General features: G+C 36.0%; 1 protein-coding gene across 2 annotated transcripts in view; it reads left to right on the top strand.

The window, feature by feature from the left end:
• The first annotated feature begins 6,197 nt into the window (after nucleotides 1–6,197).
• IL18R1 (interleukin 18 receptor 1) overlaps nucleotides 6,198–24,243 on the top strand; it is a 35,793-nt gene continuing 17,747 nt past the window's right edge. The window contains exons 1-8 of one of the 2 annotated variants that reach the window (XM_039355810.1): nucleotides 6,198–6,423; nucleotides 9,043–9,125; nucleotides 10,049–10,136; nucleotides 13,453–13,681; nucleotides 18,298–18,481; nucleotides 19,645–19,798; nucleotides 21,738–21,800; nucleotides 22,966–23,113. In XM_039355810.1, the coding sequence (XP_039211744.1) occupies nucleotides 10,079–10,136; nucleotides 13,453–13,681; nucleotides 18,298–18,481; nucleotides 19,645–19,798; nucleotides 21,738–21,800; nucleotides 22,966–23,113 (836 nt within the window). In that variant the 5' untranslated portion in view covers nucleotides 6,198–6,423; nucleotides 9,043–9,125; nucleotides 10,049–10,078. Of the gene's footprint in view, nucleotides 6,424–9,042; nucleotides 9,126–10,048; nucleotides 10,137–13,452; nucleotides 13,682–17,720; nucleotides 17,879–18,297; nucleotides 18,482–19,644; nucleotides 19,799–21,737; nucleotides 21,801–22,965; nucleotides 23,114–24,243 lie in introns of those variants that run through there. The other variant, XM_039355811.1, reaches the window with a different exon arrangement.

The following is a 24,243-nucleotide window of genomic DNA, read 5'->3' as shown; positions in this document are numbered from 1 at the left end:
GCTAGTAGATCTCTGAGTGGTAGCATTATAGGACACAGAATACTTATTTGGGTGGGTTTCATTTTAATTCAACAATGTAGATTTAATTTGCTTATTCTCTTCTTATCACATTATTTGCTCTGGTATAGTTATAAATCAACTGCAAAAAGAACTGGAATTTGGCAAAAATAGGCTGCCACTTGCTATAATCAAAGAGTTAATCCTCCACATGTCAAGTGTTCTGTAGATAAAGACATCTATATTTCTTGTCCTTTCATACAGTTGTTTTGTTTCTGTGAAAATATGATTTTTTTTCAAGAAAGCAAGCTTGTCCAGCACTATTCCCTGAAATTATATTTGAACCACACCACAAACATTTTCACAGACACACATACTTGCCTGCTGACCCTTTTATTAAATGATAAAGAAGTCTATCTGAGTTCATACTTAGTTCTGAGCGCCACAGTCCAAAAAGGACAGTGACAAATTGAAACAAGTTTAGCGAAAGGCTATAGGATGGTAAAAGATACAGAAACCAAGCCCCATGAGAAAGCGTTAAATTATCTAGGTATACATTATTTAACTTACAAAAAAAGATGTGGTGGTGAAATATGAAACTGAAAGGTAGCATAAGAAAGGAAGTGGAAATGTTTTCTATTATCCCAAAGGAAATGACCAGAACTGATGGGCTAAAATAAAAGGTTAAGGCTGGACTTGTATGATTAAATGGGCCCAGAATATTCAAGAACCGATCTCGTTGGACTTATGGGAGGTAATTTGGACTAGAAATGTTAAATTTACGCAGGCACAGAATTTGAGGGAAAATTTTTATAAAATTTTTTATAGATGGCATCTGGATCCTAAAAAGCTGTCCTGTATGTACCCGAACCTGCAACCTAAATGTTGGAGATGTGGTTGCTTGGATGCAACCTATTTTCAAGTTTGGTGGACTTGTAAGTTATTAAAGCCTTCTGGATTATGATTTGGTGGAACATTCAAAAGGTTTTTAAAAGGAAGATTAAGTTTACTCCCCAACTGTTTCTTTTGGGAATTTTTGTGGATTTTAATGTTAAAGAAACTATTTTAATGTTGAATTTAATAACAGCAGCAAGATTACTGGTGGGTCAATATTGGAAGAAGGATACTCTGCCTTCTTTAGAAGAATGGGTATTTAAGGTTTCTAATTTTGCAGAAATGGCTAAAATTTCTGCTTATTTAAAGGGCCATTCACAAGAGAGATATTTTAACGTATGGAGAAGATGATTAGAATACGTTCAGAAGAAATATGGAACTACAAAGTTTCACTTATTCTATGAGTAATGATTTTGTTTATAAACTTATGATGTTAAAGTTTGAAGCGAGTTAAGGTTTTTTATGATTTTGTTCATTGTATAATTAGTAAACTTAAATAGATTATGTTTAATATGTTTGCATAATCCTGTATTTTGCTCTGGGAAGTCGGGGGGGAGGGGGGTGGGGGGTGGATGGGTTGAAGTTTAAGTAGTTCAGATAAAGTAGAAATAGTTTTATTGTATATAATTTAATTTTGAGAGAGGAACTGCTCGGGCATTTCCCCTGGACTGCATCAAGAGGGAGAAGAAGAAGGTGAGAAGTAAGTAGGAAGGTGGAGGTGAAGGAGGAGAGGGGGTGAGTGAAGAAAAATAGGGAAAGAAGTAAGTTGGTTTGAGGTGGGATGCGGTTTGGGGGGAAATGGGCGGGCAAGACCGAATGTGGTGTGTATCAATTTGTTTTATTTTTTATCTGAAGTATGTGTAAGATTGTTATGTATTGTAAAATTGAAAATAAAAATTTTTACAAAAAAAAAAATGCTGGACATCAGGAAAATTTGGAAGATATAAAGTGGTGAACTCTTCTGTCTTTTGTGCCTTTGACTTCTGGCGACAAGGTTTTTTGGAGGTGGTATGCTAGCACCTGCTTCCCAGCACCATGACAGAGTGACTAGTCCAAAGTCAACCAACTGGCTTTGTGTTAAATGGGACTAGAATTCCTAGTTTCCCATTTTCTAGATTGGTGCCTTAATCGCTACACCAAACTCTTCTTCTTTATTAGAGGTCTTCCAACAGAGACTGCAGAGTTATCTGTCAAATATGCTTTAAATGGAATGTTTCTCAACTTTAAGATGTATGAATTTCCACTCTCAGAATTCCCAAGCAGCATACCTTGTTCTGTTTTATCTCCCTGATAAGAGGGGACACTCAACAGGTACTCCTCATTCACTCTCTAAAATGATGACAATCTTGGAGTAAAAAAGGGACATCAGATGACCAATGTCAGTGACTTGTTTCCCATTCCCACTTAACCAACCTTAGCAACCTCTTTTTTCTGTAATATCCTCATGTTGCTGCTGCTTTCATTTCATCACAGCTGCAATCTCAAGGAGCCTTAAGGGATCCTTAGTTCTAAATTCCCCACCATCCAGTCAGAACTATAGAATTTCTTGGCTGAGAAAGGAAAAAAGTCAAAAAAATCCAGTTGCTTTTTGGAAAAGCACCCTTGAGACAATCATTACCTGGATGATTGAGAATCTCCATAGACACTTAGTTGTTCTTGTTTTAAAGTGGTATTTTCTTCTTTATGCAGGCCACAAGCTGCAGCAATTTTGCTGTCTACGGATATGATCTGCTGTGTTCTACCATTTCTTCACTCCTGAAAAGTGGGATAGCACAGTGGCTATTAACTGCTTGGTCTAAGCCTCCAAGCTGATCTGCAGACATTCACACCTTTAGAACAGCTGACCAGGAGGGATGGACTCTCTCTGCTATTCACTTCACAGTTCTCTCAACATCTGTTACTTGGGTGGTTTTTGGACTGCTCTGAATCAATACTATATCTGTGTCTAAAGAGAGCTGGGCTATCAGAGGCAGATTTTCCTTTGGACATACCATTTAAATAACTTGTGCAAAACTGGAACAGCTTTGTTTTTGCTGGTCTCAAAGCTCTCCTCCTTTATAGTCCAAGTTCTTGTCAATTAATAATAATAATGATGATGATGATAAAGTTGGAAGCGACCTTTGAGATCATCTAGTCCAACCACCTGCTCGGGCAGGAAACCCTATACAATTTCGGACAAATAGTTGTCCAGTTTCTTCTTAAAAACTTCCAGTGTTGGCGCATTCACCGCTTCTGGAGGCAGGTTGTTCCACTGGTTAATTGTTCTAACTGTCAGGAAGTTTCTCCTTAGTTCTAGGTTGCTTCTCTCTTTGGTTAGTTTCCACCCATTGCTCCTTGTCCTGCCTTCAGGCGCTTTGGAAAATAGCTTGACTCCCTCTTCTTTGTGGCAGCCCCTGAGATATTGGAACACTGCTATCATGTCCCCCCTTGTCCTTCTCTTCGTTAAACTAGACATACCCAATTCCAGCAACCGTTCCTTATATGTTTTAGCCTCCAGTCCCCTAATCATCTTTGTTGCTCTTCTCTGTACTCTTTCTAGAGTCTCAACATCTTTTTTACATCGTGGTGACCAAAACTGGATGCAGTATTCCAAGTGTGGTATTACCAAGGCATTGTAAAGTGGTAAAGAATCACTTGATCTTGATTCTATCCCTCTGTTAATGCCGCCTAGCACTGTGTTGGCTTTTTTGGCAGCTGCAGCACACTGCTGGCTCATATTTAAATGATTGTCCAGTAGGACTCCGAGATCCCTCTCACAGTTACTACTATTGAGCAAGGTACCCCCTATATTATACCTGTGCATTTGGTTTTTCTTGCCTAAATGTAGAACCTTACTTTTTTCACCATTGAATTTCATTTTGTTAGATAGTGCCCAGTGTTCAAGTCTGTCCAGATCCTCCTGTATCCTAAGCCTGTCTTCTGGAGTGTTGGCTATTCCTGCCAGCTTGGTGTCGTCTGCAAATTTGATGAGTTCCCCATCTATCGCCTCGTCCAGATCATTGATGAAGATGTTGATGAGCACGGGGCCCAGAACAGAGCCCTGGGGCACACCACTACACACTTCCCTCCATGTAGATGCGGTTCCATTGAGGACCACACACTGAGTACAGCTGGTCAGCCAGCTACGGATCCATCTGGTGGTGATGCTGTCTAACCCACATTTTTCTATCTTCTCAAGTAGTAGGTTGTGGTCTACTTTCTCAAATGCCTTACTGAAGTCCAAGTAAATTATATCCACAGCATTCCTCTGGTCCACTAATTTTGTCACTTGGTCAAAGAAAGCAATAAGATTTGTCTGGCATGATCTGTTTTTGACAAACCCATGTTGGCTTTTAGTAATGACTTTGTTTGCCTCTAGGTGTTAGTTGATTCATTGTTTGATTATCTTTTCCAGAATCTTCCCAGGTATTGAGGTCAGGCTGATAGGTCTGTAATTTCCTGGGTCCTTTTTTTCCCCTTTTTTGAAGATGGGAACTACATCAGCTCTTTTCCAATCCTCTGGTAGTTCTCCAATGCTCCAGGATCTTTGAAAAATATAGTTCAGTGGTTCTGAGATCACATCTGCCAGTTCCTTAAGAACCTTGGGGTGTAATCCATCTGGTCCTGATGATTTGAACTCGTCTAGGCTGGACAGGTGTTCACTTACCATTTTCTTGCCTATCTTAACTTGTATTTCTATTTTGTTTTTTATGGTACTATTTTTGGTAGGTTTTTTCTCTTTATGTAAAGACAGATGCGAAAAACGAGCTAAATAGTTCTGCTTTCTCCCTATTGCTTGTCACCTTCTTGCCACTTTCACCCACTAATGGACCAATCGTTTCCTTCACTTTTTTCTTGTTTTTTACATGTTGAAAGAAACTTTTTTTGTTATTTTTGACTTTGGTTGCAAGCCTTAGTTCATTTTGAGCCTTAGCTTTCCTCACTTCGTCTTTGCAGGCTCGGGCTATTTGCTGATATTCTGACTTAGTTATGTGTCCCTCTTTCCACTTTCTATACTTGTCCTTTTTGTCTTTCAATTGATCAGAGAGTTCTTTATGCAGCCATGCTGGTTTCTTTTGAGAGCTGTTATTTTTCCTCTGTGTTGGTATTGTGCTAGATTGGGCCTTTATCATCTCACTTTTCAAAATTTCCCCTTGAGGATTCTCATCCATGGAATCCTTCCCAAACCCTCTCTAAGTTTATTGAAATTAGCTCTCTTGAAGTTCAAGACTCTAGTTTGACTGTGTTCTATTGCTTATGCTTCCATAATGTTGAATTCCAATATTGCATGATCGCTTCCTCCCAAGGTTCCTGTGGCTTCAACACCTTTTATTATTTCATCTCTGTTAGTGAGAATTAGGTCCAAAATGGCTAATCCCCTAGTTCCCTTCTCTACTTTTTGGGAGACAAAGTTGTCTGCTAGGTTTGTCAGGAATCTGTTTGATCTTCCACTTGGTGCAGAGTTTGTCTCCCAGTTGATGTCAGAATAGTTAAAGTCCCCCATTACTATTGTGATGTACTTCCTACATACCTTAGTTAGCTGACTGACTAAAGTTCATCTATTTCCTGTGTTTGGTTGGGTGGCCTATAGTATACACCTATGGCAATGTCGTCCCCCCCCCCTTTTATATTGACCCATATGCATTCAGGACAATTTTCATCATTGTTGTGCTCTATTTCTGTAGAGATGTAGTTATTTCTTATATAGAGAGCAACTCCACCTCCTCTTTTATTTGGTCCGTTTCTTTTAAATAATTTAAACTATTGGTAAATATTTCCTGCTGCTCATGTTTGGGGGAAGTGAGGGAAAAACTAAGGAATCCTTCAATTCTTGCCTGAATTTGTTGTGTACACCACCAATAAGGACAGTCAAACAATATGATGTGGCAGGACAACTTGTTTGGGAAAGGGGTGGGAGCAATTTATTCACCCACGTATTTAAAAAATGGATTACATCACATCGCTTCCTCATTTCCCCATCGGGAACGTTACTACCGGCTCTCATACGCTCTAAATCAGAAGTACCTCCCAAGGATTTCGACAGGTCTTTTGCCCGGGTGAGGATGTGTAGACGATGGCGTTTAATTTTTTTTTAAAATGTTTGTACCACTTTCTTGCTTTGAAAAGCAATTCCCCAATTACCCCCCTTGACTGCAGTAACCAAAGCCCAATTTCCCCGGATTCGGGGCACGTCTCGCGGAACATCTGAATCAGATCACGTCTCTCGTCTCAACAGTGGGGCAGGGTAGGAGGGGGACTTTTACAGGTGGAAGGCGGGGCTTCCAGTGAGACTCCTCTTTCTCTCACTCTTGAGTTACCAGCAGCAAGTCAATCCCGGACGATCGAAAACATCTGCTGGAAGAAACCGATGGTGCTCCTTTGTTCCCTTGTCTGGCCCTGATGCGATCGCTCTCAGCTGCCAACTCTAAGGCAGAAGCATAAAATCTTCGCTTTGGGAAATGTCAGAGAAAAATCTTCGCCTCCGAAGTATCTGAATTGGCAGCCCATCTCTCAGCCTCATCTCACTGTCATTGCACCTGCATCTGGCTTAAGGTAAAAAATATCTTTCCCACAATGCAACCTTCATAAAAGATGCTGGGATTACAACTTCCAGAATTCTCTGGCTGGGTTTGGAAAATCGGGAGAGCCGTGGTTAATTCAGATTCTGGGTTTCCTAGATTTGCGCTGCCAAAAATCGGAGGACCACTAGATGGCAGCAAAAAGAGACTGAAAATTAGTGCAGTGTTTCCCAAACTTGACAATTTTAAGGCATGAGGACTTCAACTCCCAGAATTCTACAGCCAGCAACGCTGGCTGTGGAATTCTGGGAGTTGAAGTCCACATGCCTTAAAATTGTCAAGTTTGGGAAACACTGTAATAGTGGATGTTTCAGCCAAAATTTGGCTTTTCTAAATCAGTGTTTCCCTGACAGGGATCAGTAAGTAAAGTTGCAGAGACCGCACAGTTAAACGAATACTTCCTCTCTATGTTTGTCTTTAAAAAAAAAAAATATTGTGGTTCATTCTTCTTGATGTATTAGATGATTATAGTTGTGCTTTTGTATGCTTTCTCCTCCCTTCTATTTTTGGAGGCATCTTGAAACTAAATGTTGCCACAAAAATGTTGATCCATTTATTATTTGAGTAATTGTGTATACCTCATGGTGCAGAGTAATAACAATTTCCTAAGCAGAAACTTGTTGCTCAAAATTTTCTTCAATAGAAATCTTTATTAAGGGGGTATTTGGGTCTTCATCCCCCTGAAATCCCCTAAACACATTTCCTATTTGTCTGAGATCATGGTTCCTCTTAGGATAGCACACGTGGACTCATAATAATGGAAATTGAGAGCTGTTCACTTTTGTCATTTTTTTTTCTGAGTTTTACTACTTTACTGGTATAGTACTTATACTTTGAGTTCTGTGCTTTGGTAAACAACTTTTCAGACCCAAATCCTTTTTTTGTTAAGGCTGTGGCAGTCAACAACAAGTGGTTATGTTACTGGTGGTTAACATGAGGAGGCTGGATGGGTCACTTGCTCCAATTACAATTGGAGAATCATTTTCCTAAATGAAACATAAATGGACCTTCTTCTCAATTAGGTCCCAAATTAACCTTCAGGCCACAGAGCAGGTTAAATACTTTATATAGTTCTAACCGAAAAAAGAATAAAAAAGAACTGTTAGTTTCATGATTTGGAAAGTGTGTGGAATGTTTGTAGCCGCATCACAATGTTCACCTGCTTCCTTTTGCAATAAAGTATTATTGCAAACACTTTTTCTCAAGTCCGTTAGCAAGACAAGTATCCCCCATACCATAACTTTTTGGTTCTGTGAATAGCATTTTGTTATATATCATTGTAACTTTATGCAAATTTCTCTAAAAATGTCATATTGAATTTTATTTTTCTCTTATGACATATAATCTCATCCATCATGTATCATCTGCAAATTTGATAAATATTCTGCATTGATCTGTATTCTACATCAGCAAAGTCATTACATTTTAAAAAAGATAAATACTTAAGCTTAAATCTTGAGACATTCCTCTCTGATTTGATGAGGAACCTTTAACAAAAGCTTCATGAATGCAATTTTCAAACCTGTTAAGTGCTGCCATAAAGAATATATAATTATTTAATCTATCACCAAAGTAGCAATTAAAAATTAGTTCAGTTCTGTTGACTAATTCATGCTGACTTCTGGTAGTTATCACATTATTTTTAAGATGCTTTCAGATTGTGATTGTTATGATCTACTCTAGAATCTTTCCAAATATTAATGACTGTACAGATAGTCCTCACTTAACAATACTATTTAAGACCATCGTTCCCATCACTAAGCCACAAAGTCATAAAGGATGATGTCATGTGACACCACCACTTAGCAACAGCAGTTCATGCATTTCTGGTTGCCATCCTAAAGTGAACCCCCACACTATCATTAAGCAAGATGTCACACTTTCACTATTTGCAAGCTCCTGCCAGCTTCCCCTTTGATTTGGCTGGCACTGAGGGTCTCAAATGGCAATCATGTGATGTCCAAGATGTTGTGGCTACTTAAGTACAAAGACTGATCATAAGTACCACTTATTCAGTATCCTTGTATGTTCATATGGTTGCTGAATGACTGTTTATTATATAAAGACCACCTCTAATTCCTCAGATACTTCTCCCCCACTTTGTCTGCTACCTCAGAAAACATAAGCTAATAATCTTAAATTGCACCCCAATGAATTTGGTTGAGTAGTAGAATGGGTTTCCAATGGTAAATTAATCTGCAGTGGGGTCAATTACAGGTAGTCCTTGACTTACAACCCATTCATATAGTGACTGTTCGAAGTAGGAACAGTATTGGAAAAAGTGATTTGTAACTGTTTTTTCACATGGCCCATCATGCTTATGTCATCAAAATTCAGATGCATGTATTTATGATGGTTGCAGGATATCCCGGGGTCACATGATCTCAATGGGGAAGCCAGATTCACTTAATCAGCATGCTACTGACTTAACCGTTCCAGTGATTCATTTAATAAGAAAGTTTGTAAAAGTCACTTAACAGTTTCTTGCAACAGAAATTTTGGGCTCAATTGTATTAATAAGTCGTGGACTACATGTGCTTTTAGAAGTGTAGGGCTTTTATTCATTAGATTTATTGTCTTGTTTTTCCTTCAGGCATCCAAGAGACAATCCTGTCAGGAGATTGGCTGAGGAAGAGTGAGTGCCCAAAGTCATCCAGAGAACAGCCAAGGCTAAAGGTGGGCTTGAGCCTGGTTTTCTTATATCCTACTCCAGGACTGGAACTACTACATAACATTGTCTTTTCTGTATACTAAGTGGTACAAGCTTTTAAGCAATACTACAACACAGCGATCTCATAATTTTTTGTTTCTGTGATGATTACAGAGGCCTCAAGTGCTGCGTTGAAAAGATGCAATATTATTTCATGTCAGAAATATCAGTGATTGAACTGTGATAGATCATGAATATTCTCTATCCATTTGGACAGTATATATATTGGCATAAGTAAGATATATGAATGAAACAGAATGGGAACCGGATTGTATTCAAATATATAAAGATAAATTCTCTGTTAACTGTGGCTGGTCTGGCTGATTCAAGAATAAAATACCCAGAATTACTTGGAAATAATGTTCAGAGACCTCACTGGCACTTCCATTGGAAGATAACATCTTTAGTCTTGAAAAGACATCACGTATTTTTGATTGCCCAATAATTCTACAATAATAGCCAATTATGTATAATATGAAAAAATCTACTATAGGCAGGGAAATCCATAAGATATGGTTAAAAATAAGTTAATATGGTAGTCTTGATGATGCAATCAAAGCTTTGCCTATTTTTAATGTGCCACACATAAAAACGGGTGAAGCTTTAATTGTATTATCATTGCCACCATCTTGACTTTTTTGTATGTTGACTTTTTAGCCTGTGGGTAACCATGTTTATAAGAATGAGCTTTACTAGAAAAATGGCTCACCACATCTGTTATGCAAATGTTCACTTTCTTTTCTTAAATTGGATTCCTAGTTCAAATCTTATATTCAGATTTAATTTTCATGTGTGTCTTATTCACATCTCCATAGTAAAGACTAGTGAATTATACTATTAAAATTACATTTAAAAATAATTAAAAACTCTGTTGTTGTTTTTGCTCTAGAGGAGAAACTAAAGATAAACAAATTTTAAAATGTGTTCTGAAAATCTGGCAGTTCTACTAACACTGATCTTTTGCTTTATCAGCTCAGGTAAGTATAATCCTTTTTGCTTTCTCTCTTTATCTTAAAACATGCCATTTTGGGTTGATTGTTTTAAGACTGTCTATGCTATTGAATGCTGGATATCATACGCAGATGATACATAAACATTGAAACAATGGAAAGTTGTTATAGGTAACATTTGAGAAAGGCATGTTTGATCAGGCAAGATAAGCTGGGAGTTGTGAAGTTGCATGTTTTCTTTTCAACATAATCTGTTGTGAACTTCATGTAAAAATACACCATACAGCAGGATAATAAATAAAAGTGATTGGAGGTTGAGCATTTAAATATTTCCAAGGAATGGAAATGATCTAATACTAATGAAAAATAAATGTCAGTGCTACATCATCAAGGATTTGAGTCATTTAAGACAACATTTCTCCCCTACTCGAATCATAATATCTTATAGCAGGGGTCCCCAAACCCTGGTCCGTGGACCGGTGCCAGGCCGCAGCATGCCAGCAACTGGTCCACACAGAAAAGCAAAGCCCCATTCATGGGATACAAAACCACATACTGTCCGATCCACGGAAAACCTTTCTCCACGGAACCAGTCCCTGGTGCCTAAAAGTTTGGGGACCTCTGTTTTATAGCATTTTTCGTATATAGTTTAAAATAGAGCAATTTGTCATTAACTTCTTTTTCTTAATTATATTAAGGCAAGAATATAACATGAACCAAAGTTTGTTTGTTGTTGTGGCATCATTATCAATAAGATCTATTTCTCCTTCCTACCATACCAGTGGTCTGCAAGATTTTATGACACAAATGCTTAAATGCATAAATCCTTTTAAGGTTTAGTGTTCTGTTTCAGAATCGTGAAATATTCATGAGGTACCTTGAAAGATACCAATAAATAGTATGAATATACTAGGCCTCCTAGGGGATCTGGGAGATGGGCAGAATAAAGATATTAAAAAGTCAAAATGGCAGCTTCAACATATGTAAAATTAGGACAGGCCTTGCATCACTCAGTTGCTTCTTGACTTTTTGGCACCAACTGTCCAAAAATATGTCCCCAAACTCCCAGAGGTGACCCCAATAAAAACAAACAAACAGCTTTGTTAGCTGGTGATTCTGGAATTCTAAATGTTCTAAAATTCTAAATGTTATAGACCAGTGTTTCTCAACCGTGGCAACTTGAAGAGGTGTGGACTTCAACTCCCAGAATTCCCTAGCGCCTTGGGGAAGTTCTGGGAGTTGAAGTCCACATCTCTTCAAATTGCCAAGGTTGAGAAGGTTGAGAAATACCGTTGTATTTGTGAATGGAAAGCACAATCAAAAGGTGTCTAATAGCAAATTCTCTGTGTAACACATGTTATTAAAATAATAATAATAGTAATAGTAATAATAATAATCAACACCTGGGCAATCCCAGTCATTAGGTACACAGCTGGAATAGTGGACTGGACTCAAGCAGAACTAAAAGCAATGGATAGGCAGACCAGGAAAATAATGACAATGAATCATGCCCTTCATCCACGCAGTGACATTGATAGACTTTATCTACCAAGGCAAATAGGTGGGCGTGGAATGCTACAAGTACATCAGATGGTTGAAGAAGAAAAAGTGGCTTTGGAAGAATATCTGAAGAACAATGATGAAGATGCACTGAAATTAGTATATCAGGAAGGCTTACTAACTACTGGAGAGACCAAACTGGCCTACAAGAAAGACCAAATGAAGAACAGAATAGAGGCATGGGAAGACAAAGCACTACATGGCCAATACATGAAAAAAATAGCTGGGAAAGCAGATAATAATAAACCTGGCAATGGCTAAGAGCAGGAAAATTGAAGAAAGAGACCGAGGGACTAATTCTGGCTGCACAAGACCAAGCCTTAAGGACAAATGCATACAAAGTCAAAATTGAGAAGACAGCAACAGACAGTAAGTGCCGCTTATGCAAAGAAGCTGAAGAAACAGTGGACCACTTGGTAAGCTGTTGCAAGAAGATTGCACAGACTGATTACAAGCAGCGGCATGACAAAGTAGCAACAATGGTGCATTGGAAGATCTGCAAAAAATATCATTTGCCTGTAAGCAAAAACTGGTGGGATCATAAAATAGAGAAAGTCATAGAAAATGATAAAATTAAACTGCTCTGGGACTTCAGAATTCAAACAGACAAGCACCTGCAACATAACACCCCAGACTTAACAATTGTCGATAAGAAAGACAAAAAAGTCTGGATAGTGGACGTGGCAGTGCCTGGAGATAGCAGAATAGAAGAGAAAGAACTGGAGAAGATAACAAAATACAAAGACCTACAAATAGAAATAGAAAGACTGTGGCAAAAGCAAGCAAGGGTAGTACCAATAGTCATAGGCTCCTTGGGTGCAATCCCAAAACAACTGGAGCACCACTTGAACACCATTGGCATTGACAAATTCGCTATTAGTCAATTGCAAAAGGCGGCCTTATTAGGAACTGCTTCCATCCTGCGACGATATCTGTAATACCATCAAACATCCACATCTGCCTATCCCAGGTCCTGGGTAAGGACTCGATAAGTAGACAAAATGCCAAATCCAGTCTGAACATCTGGCTGACTGTGCGATAATCGATAATAATAATAATAATAATAATAATAATAATAATAATAATAATAATAATATAATATGCATCCATTCTCTTCTATACTATCTGTTTAAGGAAAATTTCAAAAGAAACATATGGGAAAATATGGTTGAGTTATAACTGTATGTCATATTTTCCATACTATTCCATGAAGCTTCTATGAATGAGACAGCATAGCTAGCACAACAGAAGCTTCATTTGAACTGATTTCATTTGGAACCTAAGAAATAAAAACTACTACATTAGTCTATACCAATTAACACAGAAAACTTACTGAGTGGAGATAATAGATTTATAGATATATTTAGTGAAAGAAATCTAAAGGCTTTTTAAGCCAACTACTTTCATTCAAATAATAATAATAATAATAGTAATAATGTTGGAAGGGACCTTGGAGGTCATCTGGTCCAACCCCGTGCTCAGGCAGGAAACCCTATACCATTTCAGACAAATGGCCGTTAGCATCACATCACAAGATGTAATGAAATTGTTGACAGATACAGTATTTAAATTGGAATGGGAAGCAGGTAGGACAGGAGATCAAAATGAGAAATGTTGCCATTTTATACTTTTCTTTCTAGCATATATACGAACAACTTTTTAACCAAAGAAAAGCTGCCATCAACAAGTTGTGCTATAAAGATGCACTATACTAGCCGAAGCGTTACCATATTTCTAATAGCAAATATTCTTTCTATTTTCTATATGTTTTCATTTTCTGAAGGAAATCTTTGCAAAAGGTACTCACCTATTAATGTGCTAGAAGAAGAATATTTTTCTTTTTGCTGCCCTAAGAAACCACAGCATGAAGGACAAGTTATCCATTGGTATAAAGAAAAAAAAGGAGAAGAAATGCTAATTCATGGAGACAGCAGAATTGATTTGAATGGGTCTAATTTGCGATTTTGGCCAATTTTACTGAATGACACTGGAATCTATCAATGCTGTCTCAAGTAGGTACACTATATACATAGATACAAGGATTATGTGTTTTAAAAGGAAGTTATATTCATATTTGTCTCTGTTCTCCAACCTTATGATCCATTCTCTGTTTCCTGGATGTCACCTCCCTAAATTCATGGCCAGTTAGCTGAAAAGTGAGCACAAGTTAGTCAAGCAAGGGGAGAAGTCTCTAAAATGGCAGCTGGCTGTCCTCTGATGGTCACATGGCTGAATACCTGGGTAGCAGCAGAATCGTGGTAAAGAAGTCGGCTTGTGACTAAACTCTGGTTGATGAGAAAAGTAGAAATGAGATTTTAAGCAAGTCAGAAGTCAACCAGGGCAACATGTTCATTTGAACAACTGATTTAATCTTTTCTAACAACTGTTTAAGAATTTATATTATTAATCTGAGAATTAAATGGTAAATCACTTATTACTGGAGGGAGTTTTGAGTGGTGGCCCATATTAAAAGATTGTTAATGGAATATATTTCTATTTTGCATGTGTCGGTAAATATTTATGTTCCAATTCCTCAAATAACAACAAAACAAACACAGTTTAATGCTCTTTAAGGTATAGGCTTCACATGCTACATAAATTCTCCCCCCCCCCAAAAAAAGGTTGTCTTGTTACCAAGTTTGAGTTTGATATTAATGTAGAATTATCAGAAGGATCAAACCCTAGTAAATAAAACAAATGGAAGGAGAACCCCATATGTTCCAAGACAGTTGAACATTAATGTTGTCCTACTTAAGCAACAATTCCAATATAACTATTGGGGAAAAGTTTGCAACAGTAAAACTTGCCATCCATGAACCAGAAAAAGAAAATGCACCCTATAAAATAAACTTAATATGAAAATCAAACTTCCTTCTTTAAATAACAGTAGAAGCTTCTTGAATCAAAAAAGGCATTTTATCCTAAGTAAACTTCTGAAATAGTGTATTGCATTTTTAAAAAATAACAAGTTAGCTATATGCACTATAAAAGATATAAATTCTTCATGGTAAAGCATTCCTTTATAAAGTATATATTTTGTTCCAGATGTTACATTTAAGTAATATTCATTTACCCAGTTTAATAATTTGAAATAAACCATCTCTTTTGCTATGGTGAGAATTCTTCATGTTCCCAAGGTAAATTTAGTAATCATTTCCTCCTCAACAGTAATGTAAAAGCAAGAAATCCATTCAGCATTTGTAGCATTTAAAGTTAAAGTATGATAAAGTGTTTACACATATTAAAATTTCATTATTACAAAATTATCCTGTTCGTGTAATACATGTAAGTGGCAAGTCACCTGTGCCTTTGGAGTAATTTTTCAGAGTTAGTTTGCTATTACTGTAAAGGGCTGTATTTCAAAACCCAACCCATCAAAGTCACTAAATAAATGGACATATAACTGGACATTTAATGAGCACTATAAATTATGTGTAAAGAACAATCTTTATGATAGTATATCTCCAAGCATTTAGGTTTTAGATCAAAAGCAATGTTTGATGTGTGTCCAGTTTCCAACTCAGTATCAATGATCTTTTTTTCAAGATCAATGTAATATGATCTGCAAAAGAGATTCCTGTTAGAATCTTAGCTGCTACATTGTATCCCTGCACTCAGCTTACAGTATTAATTTAATTTAATTTTTAGATTGCCCTATTCTTAAATGACTCTTGGGCAATTTACAACTAAAAAAACCAGTGTATAGAAAGTAAAATTGAAAATCAAAACAAAACAAAATAGTGGCTCTAAAATCAACTGTAACCAAGGCCTGGGAAAATAATCATATCTTTAGCAATTTTCTGAATGACATAAGTTTGGGAACCACAAAAATCTATGGGAGGAAGCTAATTTCAGAAGTCAGAAATTGCAGCAGAGTAATTGCCTCTCCTGTGTCCTGCCAGATGACATTCTTTAACTGAAAGGATTTGGAACATGCCCACCCTGCTGGATCAAAACAGATGGCAGGGACGACTGAAGACAAGCAGTACCTCAGATAACCAGCCCTATGCCATAAATGACTTTAAATGTGATAACCAGGACCTTGAATTACATCTGGGTGTCCTGACCATTGGAACTTGTGAACAGCAGGATCATGCATGCATAATGCAGTGCCCCTATCACTGCCCAGCCCACCAATTTTGGACCTGTAATAGTTTCCAGATAGTTTTCAAGTTTTCAAGACCACATTACTGCAATCCTATTTAGAGCTGACTACTGTACGAGCAATGATATGTAGGACCTCCCAATGCAGGAAAGGGCATAATTGGTTCACTAGATATATATGTGGATATATCTTTGAGCAGGAGCTGAAAGTCCAAGAGTCCCTTAGTTAATGTCCAAATCTGAATTAGGGAAGTGATAATGAGTGGTCAAATATTTGCATTTTCAAAAAAGCCCCACTTGAAGTGTTTAATGATAGTCTACAGGGGAAGTGATTGAATAATAAATCCCTAAAGTCTTATCTTCCTTCTTCAAAATATAGAGAACTTATCTCCAGAGAAATCTGGAAGAAAGCATTTTGGGAGTCTACCGCTGCTTCTTAACCTTCCAAGAGAAACATTAATTCCATAAGCCCCTTCCTTTAAGCTTTTCACATGACTTCATCCAGGATTGACTTGAGTGACAGGACTTTTTATGTGAAATTTCAGTTTATTCATTCTTTCTCAGCCACTTGCCTATGCCCAAACAACAGTATAGAGCTTCCAAAATCTTTTAGAATTTGTGAAAAAGAAAGATAGCTAGTCTTCTAGATATCATTATCTTCTTGGTGCAATTAGTCTTTAAAACTTTAAAGCGTTAAGAAGCTTTGAATATGATATCAGTAAATTCTGTGGCAGAGCACAGATATATAATAACCCTGTTGCTTCAGAAATTGTGGTTTGTTTGTTCCATTTTCTTAGCTCCAAAGGTGATGGCACAGTTTTCAGCCTCAATGAGTGTGTATAACAGGAAGGGTATTGCAAATTAAATTTTTCTCAGCATGTCTACAACAGGAAGAATGTTACAAAAATTATGAGTAAGTCTGTCACTTAAATGGTACTTAAGCACTTCACTGCTATGATCTACATAAATATTTCAGCAATTGCATTTTAGAAAATGATGAATTCAACCTTTCCTTATTTTAAAGTGGAATTTCCAAATATTCTTACGTGTGTTAATTGTTTTATAATGGAGACATTATTTTCTCTAGTCATCCAATTTCTTAAGTTGCTTCTACTTTCCTGATAACCCAACCCAACCTTTTGACAATAAAGAAAAAGTAAGTTCTCTAAACATCTCCCCCCCCCATTTTAAGGAATCAGGCATTATACATCTGTTTTCTAAGGCCTCTAATCAAAACTAAATAGCATAGTTTCTTTCCAATTCTGAAAAAGAGTATGCCCCCAAATAAAAAAAATACTTTCCTTTCTTCCTTTTAATGATAACAGGGAAAATAATAGTCTTGTATATTTATAAAATGTAGCACCATTCATTGTACTTTTATTAGTATTGTTCATATAGACCTCTAAAAAGAATGAAACAACAACAACATGTGTGGATACCAATAATAAATGGAGGAAAAACAGATAAAATAAATCTATAACCTGCTTTGTAGAGTAGTCTAACCTATGATACCCTTATTCCTCGCATTCCAAACACTATGTGGTTTACAACCACCAAAAATGTCATTCTTCTGTTTTAATCATGTGTATTCAAGAATATTATGCTCTGATACTAAACATATTTAATTGGAAGTAAACACTGCTTTGTTTAGAAAAAAATAAAGGTGCTCATTTAACAATGGTAATTGGGAACAACAATTCTGTTGCAAAAAAATACAGTCATAAAGCATGATGTCATGTTGACTGTGCTGACTTAAGATGGCAATTCTAGAACTTCTGGTTGCCATTGTTAAGCAAATCCTGCAGAATTGTTAAGTGCAATGTCACATTGTTGCCATTTGCAATCTTCTGCTGGCTTGCCCACTGACTTTGCTTGTTGGAGTCCACAGTGAAGGTGATCACGTATCTGGGATATTGTGACCTCATAATTCTGAGCTGGTCACCAAGTTCCTGAACTGTGATCATATGACTATAGGGATGTGTGATGGCTACAAATATGATGACCAGTCATAAATCCCACTCATTCAGCATCATCAAAACTTTGAATGGTCACTGAATGTGGTCATTAAACAAGGATTACCCATAGTACAATTTTAAAATGAATAAGTATACATCTTTATGTATATATTTGTCTAGTTAAACTGTGATTATAAATTATTACAAGAGAAGGACATAAAAAAGAAGTTATACTTGTATTAACATGGATGCTAATTGGTCTGACATTTCGGACTTCTGAGTGACACTGAATTGATCCTCGTGGTAACTGCCAATCATGGTAGTAGCTGTGATTGGCAGTCTAGTTCAGCCTTTGAAATAGCTGGGTTTATCCAAGTTTTAAGCACTTGTTAAAAGTGTGGCCACATAACAAAAATAAGAGCATGTTCTTTAACTTTTGAGATCTATACCCTTAATTTCTTCACATAGATTTTGTAAGTTTATTTTTATGATGAGAAGAAGTTGGGTATATATCTCCTCCTTGAAACAACTATTCTGCTTTAAATGTCACATTTCTTGTTCCCATGCAGAAATGGAACCTGGAAAAGATCCTGCAAGGAATGGTCCTTAAATGTCATCAAGAGAAATAAAAACAATTGTTTTACTGAAGAGCATTTGCTTACTGGAAGAGATGGAATAATTGGGACAGGCTATTCTTTCACATGCAGTGATACAAATGATAGTACAAATGTTATCAACATAACGTGGTATAAGGTACTTTTAAAACTATTTTTTGTTTATAGATTGAGTCAGGAAGAGGGGGATAATATACCATAATGGAAATTGTCATCACTGCATTTATCCACTGCAACAATAAAAATACAAATGATCATCTGAGTTGCAGAGAACATTGTCCTACTCTTTGTTTAGTGATCCTGGTGGCTTCAATAAAAACCCAGTCTCTATGAGTACAGCATAATGGTGTTCAACCTATAGAGATAGATATATAGAAACTTCTAGACACTACTAATCATCTATAGAGATAGATATATAGAAACTTCTAGACACTACTAAATGCTGCATTATTTGGATAGCAGTTCATGAACCTTTCATTCTAGTGAAGCTTCCCAAATGTAAACATTTCCACTGTGCTTGTAGAATTGGTGTATAAAGTGAGGACTTTTGTCAACCAGTATTCATTCAAGGAGTTACACACTTATTCAAAAACCTCTCAGTGTAGCTGAAGTTCATATCCTTATTTCCATGCATGGTGGAAATAAATACATCAAGGATCCTAGACTGAAGCTAATTAGAGTTTTAAACTTCACTGCTAGTGTCTTCTACATCTGGATAGCAACTTCTATTCAACTTATCTGTTGTTGAAAAATAATTTGTTTTTAATCAATCCCTCTTTACATGTTTTTTGAACAGAGTTTTGTATAAGGGGAGCATTTTATTAATATTTTACAGATGGTTTAATTTGTTAATTTCATGAATACTGATTTATAATATAAACTTCTGTTGGTAATATATTCTAGTAATAACTACATATTTCATTGAAAAAGAGTGAATATTGACATAAGCAGGTTGTTTCTGCATTGCATTCATTCTTTCCAAAAAGTCTTGCATTTTCCTGAAGTGGATTTAACACAAAGAATTTATTTGAAGCAACTAAGTCTGAGGATTTAGTTTAATCATCTAAATCTATGCATATTAGTCTCCTTGGATTCTATAGAGTTTATTCCCAGATAAACTTTTTGGATATAACAAATGAAAGCTGAATGCAATCATGTTTATCCAAGTGATCAGAAAAAAGGCAATTGATACATTTTTTTCCAATAGGATTGGGAGCTTTATCTTACAATATATCCCCTTTTAAAAATCTGTATATTTTATGTTTATAATAAGCTGTTTTGTAAACATCTTCATTGAAATAGGACTGCATAGAGAGTATTAATAAGAGAGGTGAAGAAGAATGGCAGATTGATCAGTTAACAGAAAAGGATGGTGGAAAATATACATGTGTAAAAACAATTCTTCATGCAGGAAAGAAATATAACAGCACAAGTACCACCAATTTAAATGTTAAAGGTGAGGATGTGTAAAATTGTTAAATGACTTGGTACCATAGTCAGTGGTGTTCTTGCTCTAATGTGGAATGTTTGAATTTTAGTAAATTATGAAGTAATGGAGAACTCAGGAAAACACAACACAGAGAAAGACTTTCAATTCTCTTATGTTTATGGATTACCGTTGTTTAAGCTGTCCATGCTTATATATGTATTGGCTAGTAATGAAAGCTGTGCTGGAGAAAACAGAAGCCCAATAGATGACTGTGCACACACATAGGGTCTTCTAACAAGTCCTCTGTACAACCCTTCATTTTTATCTCATGCCAGCAGCTCTCTATCAGAAATTATCTCTACTTCAAGTCCTTCATGCTTGTTGGTTGTATAACTGAACGAAATAAGTCTTATTGCTTGATACAGGTAGTCTTTGACTTATGACCATAATGGAGTCTGCCCATTACTGTCAAGTGAATGTCATAAAATGGGTCATCACGTGATTGGTCCCAATGTTACAACCTTCTTTGCAGTGGTCATTAAGCAAATGTGGTAGTTGTAAAATGAACACCGTGGTTGTTAAGTGAACCCAGTGTTTACTATAGGGCATTTCTGCTGAAAAATGGAAGTAAATATTGGTTTTTGGAAAAAAAACTGTCATAAATCATGGTCATGTGACCATGGGACACTGCAAATTGTCCTAAATTATTCCCAAGTGGCTGAAATGTAGTCATGTGACATAGGTGGGCATTGTCACAACATTAGAACTGGGTCAAAGTGGATCTTAAGTAGCAACCATACATAAGTTGAGGACTCCCTGATATCAGCTTACTTGATCCTATGTATACATGCCACTAACATGGTTTTTACATTATATGCAATGTATCGTACTTCTATTTTGCATATGGTATTAGATGACCATCATACTGAAAATCATTCTGCTGTACTGGATACTCCTCTCCTTAGAAAGGAAAAATCAGCTATATATAATTCTGAGAATACCTCCTAATGACAGAAGAACATTTTCACAGATGATTGTTGCCTTTGGCAGAATCAATATGAAATCATGACATCATCACTTTCTGGTGGCTGATTGATTTATTTATTTCTGCCTCAGTTATGAAATCTCAGAAAAGGGATCTCCCATTTGAATACTGATCCTTAGCATGGTTTGTGGAAAACTGTCTTTATATTGACTGGAGTATTTGCCTCAGCTTCCCTCAAGCTGACAATCATTGTTTTCAAGGCAAAAGGAGAATAATGGTTTGACAGCTTAGCTGGTAATCCATATAACTAATGTGTTATCACAAGGGTCTCCAAACTTGGCAATTTTGAGAGTTATGAACTTTAACTCCTAGAATTCCCTAGCCAACATGGCTGACTGAGGAATTCTGAGAGTTGAAGTCTACAAGTCTTGAAGTTGCGATGTTTGGAGACCTCTGTGCTATCACATAACTAAAAATATAGAAGGGAGCAGTTCCCTGTGTCTTCTTTCCTTTTGTATGGAGTAGATGTGAGGATATTGAAATAGTAGTGCTGTAGTATATCTTAAATCCAATTAATTTAAAAACTGTCTTCAAGGACCAATATAAGAATTTTGTAATTATTGGTAAGAAGCTTGAAGTAAAGAAATGAGACATCCTATGTTAGCAAATGAATGGCTAGGAATCTTAAAATATTTGATATGTTTCATTATCTTAATATTGGAGGTAAATACACAAAATAATATTTTTCACTGAGCACATCAGAGAATGTTTAAAAAGGATTCTATGTAAACCTCATTGTGCTTTTCCATTTCACATCACTCCCTTTATTGGCTTTGGACAGTCCAAAATCATGTTTTTAAATGAAAAATAATCTTTGATTAATTGGCCAATTCACTTAAAAACTGAAAAAAATGTTACCATTTATCATCATGCTGGCCTTTAGGAAAATTAGTTTAAGTAATACTCTTTTCTCTTCTTAAGGTATTGAAGAAAATGTCCCAAAGCTAATTGGATCTGCTTATAATGTTTTCAAAACTGAAATAGGTACTTCTCTTTATTATTAATTTGTGATGATATTTGACTATATTATCAACAAGTGGGCCTTTTCAAAAGCTGGCTGTATATATTGTCTTTAAAATATCATAGATTTTTCTGTACTTGGGCTAGAACAGGAGTCCCCAACCCCTGGTCCGTGGACTGGTACCAGGCCACGGCATGCCAGCAACTGGTTCGCACAAACAAGCAAAGCCCCGCCCGCAGGCAGCACACAAAACCACACCCCCTCCAGTCTGCAGAAAAATCTCTCTCCACATAACTGGTCCCTGGTGCCCAAAAGGTTGGGGACCTCTGGGCTAGAATAATATTACTATATTATATTACTAAATATAAACCAAGTAATGATATTTCTTGGTTTATATTTAAATCCAGAATTTATTCCTCAGACTCCACACTGCTTCTAAAAGAGTAGAGTAAGAACAGAGCATTTAGAAACAACTGGTTGGAATGCCTTTGAAAAAATTGTAAAGAGAAATAATTAATGGTACTTTAATTTAAATAATTAGTTATTTTTCTTGTCAAAGAACATGCCTGTATCTACTGTCAATTTTTAAAGCAGCTGGTTTCTGAGATTTCAGGTCATCCAGGAGCTTTAGCTTTCTAGCAGTTTTATAGTTCTGTTGTTCATAGCATGTAAACTATTTTTTTTTTTACCATATTCATGTTTAAGGTGTAATGTGCAGGATAGTGGTATACAACAATTTTTAGCTACTGTATTGTAGTTGTACTATGAGAAAATATTTTTCTGAAATTTTATAAAACTTAATGTACCTCAATACCCTTCAGTACCTTCCCTCTTTTAGAATAAAAGAGTCAAATAGAAGAAACAGTGGTATCAAAACATTGTTGGCAAGTCCTATGATACATAGATAAATGTATTTCATAACTAATGATTATAGAAATAGAATTCTAATATTTTCAGTTTGAAGTGCCGGTGAAGTGAACATTTTTTCAAATTTCCAATTTCTTATTTGTTGTTATTTGTAGTTGTTAAATTTTATTAAAATATATCAGCAAGTCAGGAATTCTAGCAGGTAGGAAATATGTATTGAAGCAAGGCTGTTAATGATTTCAAATTTAATTCTGAAGAGGATTAAAAGAGAGAATATTTCTTTCATTAAAATTATTAATTTTAAACAAATATTTCTGTTAGGTAAAGAGGAAATCCTAAATTGCACAGCGTTTTTAGGTTATTCGAACTTTGTTGAAGTCCAGTATGACCTTTATTGGATCGTGCATGATGATATTATAGAAAAATGTCAGAATAATAATTCCCTGTGTCAAAAGGAGGAATGCAAATAGTAAGTACTATTTATAACCAAACATTATGTACCTACAATATGTTGTTACACTTGTTTGATAATTAGATATGCATGCAGTTCCTTGACTTATGACCACAATTGAGCCCAAAATTTTTGTTGGTGAGACATTTGTCAAGTGAGTGTTGCCCCATTTTGCGACCTTTCTTGCCACAATTGTTAAGTGAATCACCGCAGTTGTTAAGTTAGAAACATGATTGTTAAGTGAATCTGGTTTCCCCATTGACTTTGCTTGTCAGAAGTTTGCAGAAGGTGATCACATGACTCTGACTTTTTCAGTGCCATTATTACTTCTAATGGTCACTACATGAACTGTGGTAAGTTGAGTACTACTTGTATTTTAATTTTCTTTGGTAAGTCTTGCAATGTGATCTACTATGACTGAGATCCAATATAATCAAATGGCGTATTTTGCACTATACAAAAATAATTAATAGTCCTATTCTTTGGAGAGGAAGTTACAACTCTTTCCTCATTTTTGCCAAATGAAAATTCCATAACATAGGAATGGGACTTTATGGACAGATGAAATTGTTCCCTTTTATATTCATTCATAAAATATAAACCAGCCATTTTTAATAGATGGGAATAATATAGTTATTTAAACTAATCTTTCTATGCTTCAATTCCCTGACAACTTTCTTCAAATACTTTGCACATATATTAGAATTGCAATCTTTGGAATTCATACTATGGGTGTTAGAACTTTAAGTAATGAGAAGTTTAAGTAGTAAATAGATATGGAACTTTAAATTGTCAGTAGTACAGCTTTCCAAGAGAAAGTTCCTGTATAAAGAAAATAATTTAAGGTATATATTTCCAATATTAACAAACTGGTCAACAGAAGAACTGCCCTTCACATAATTGGAAACTTCCGAAATCCTTCTAGATACATCAAATGCCTGAAAAAGAGAGCAGGAGTCAGACTACCTTTTATGACTGAAGACTAAATCAATTAATTGCATTCAATAAGCTCTCTTCTTCAGTTTATTTAAAAGTAAAATCCCTTGAATTCTTTGAGGTTTTCTCCAGAGTAAATGCTAATAGGATTGTTATTGTATAATTTCCCCTTTCTTAACAGTAATGAAAATGGGAAAAAATATGTTATGAGA

The sequence above is a fragment of the Crotalus tigris genome, unplaced genomic scaffold, assembly GCF_016545835.1.
Source record: "Crotalus tigris isolate CLP2741 ecotype Arizona unplaced genomic scaffold, ASM1654583v1 scf7180000018759.1681925, whole genome shotgun sequence".
Classification (NCBI taxonomy): Eukaryota; Metazoa; Chordata; class Lepidosauria; order Squamata; family Viperidae; genus Crotalus; species Crotalus tigris.
The sequence above is the reverse complement of the archived record's forward strand: the minus strand, read 5'-3'. Positions and strand labels throughout refer to the sequence as shown.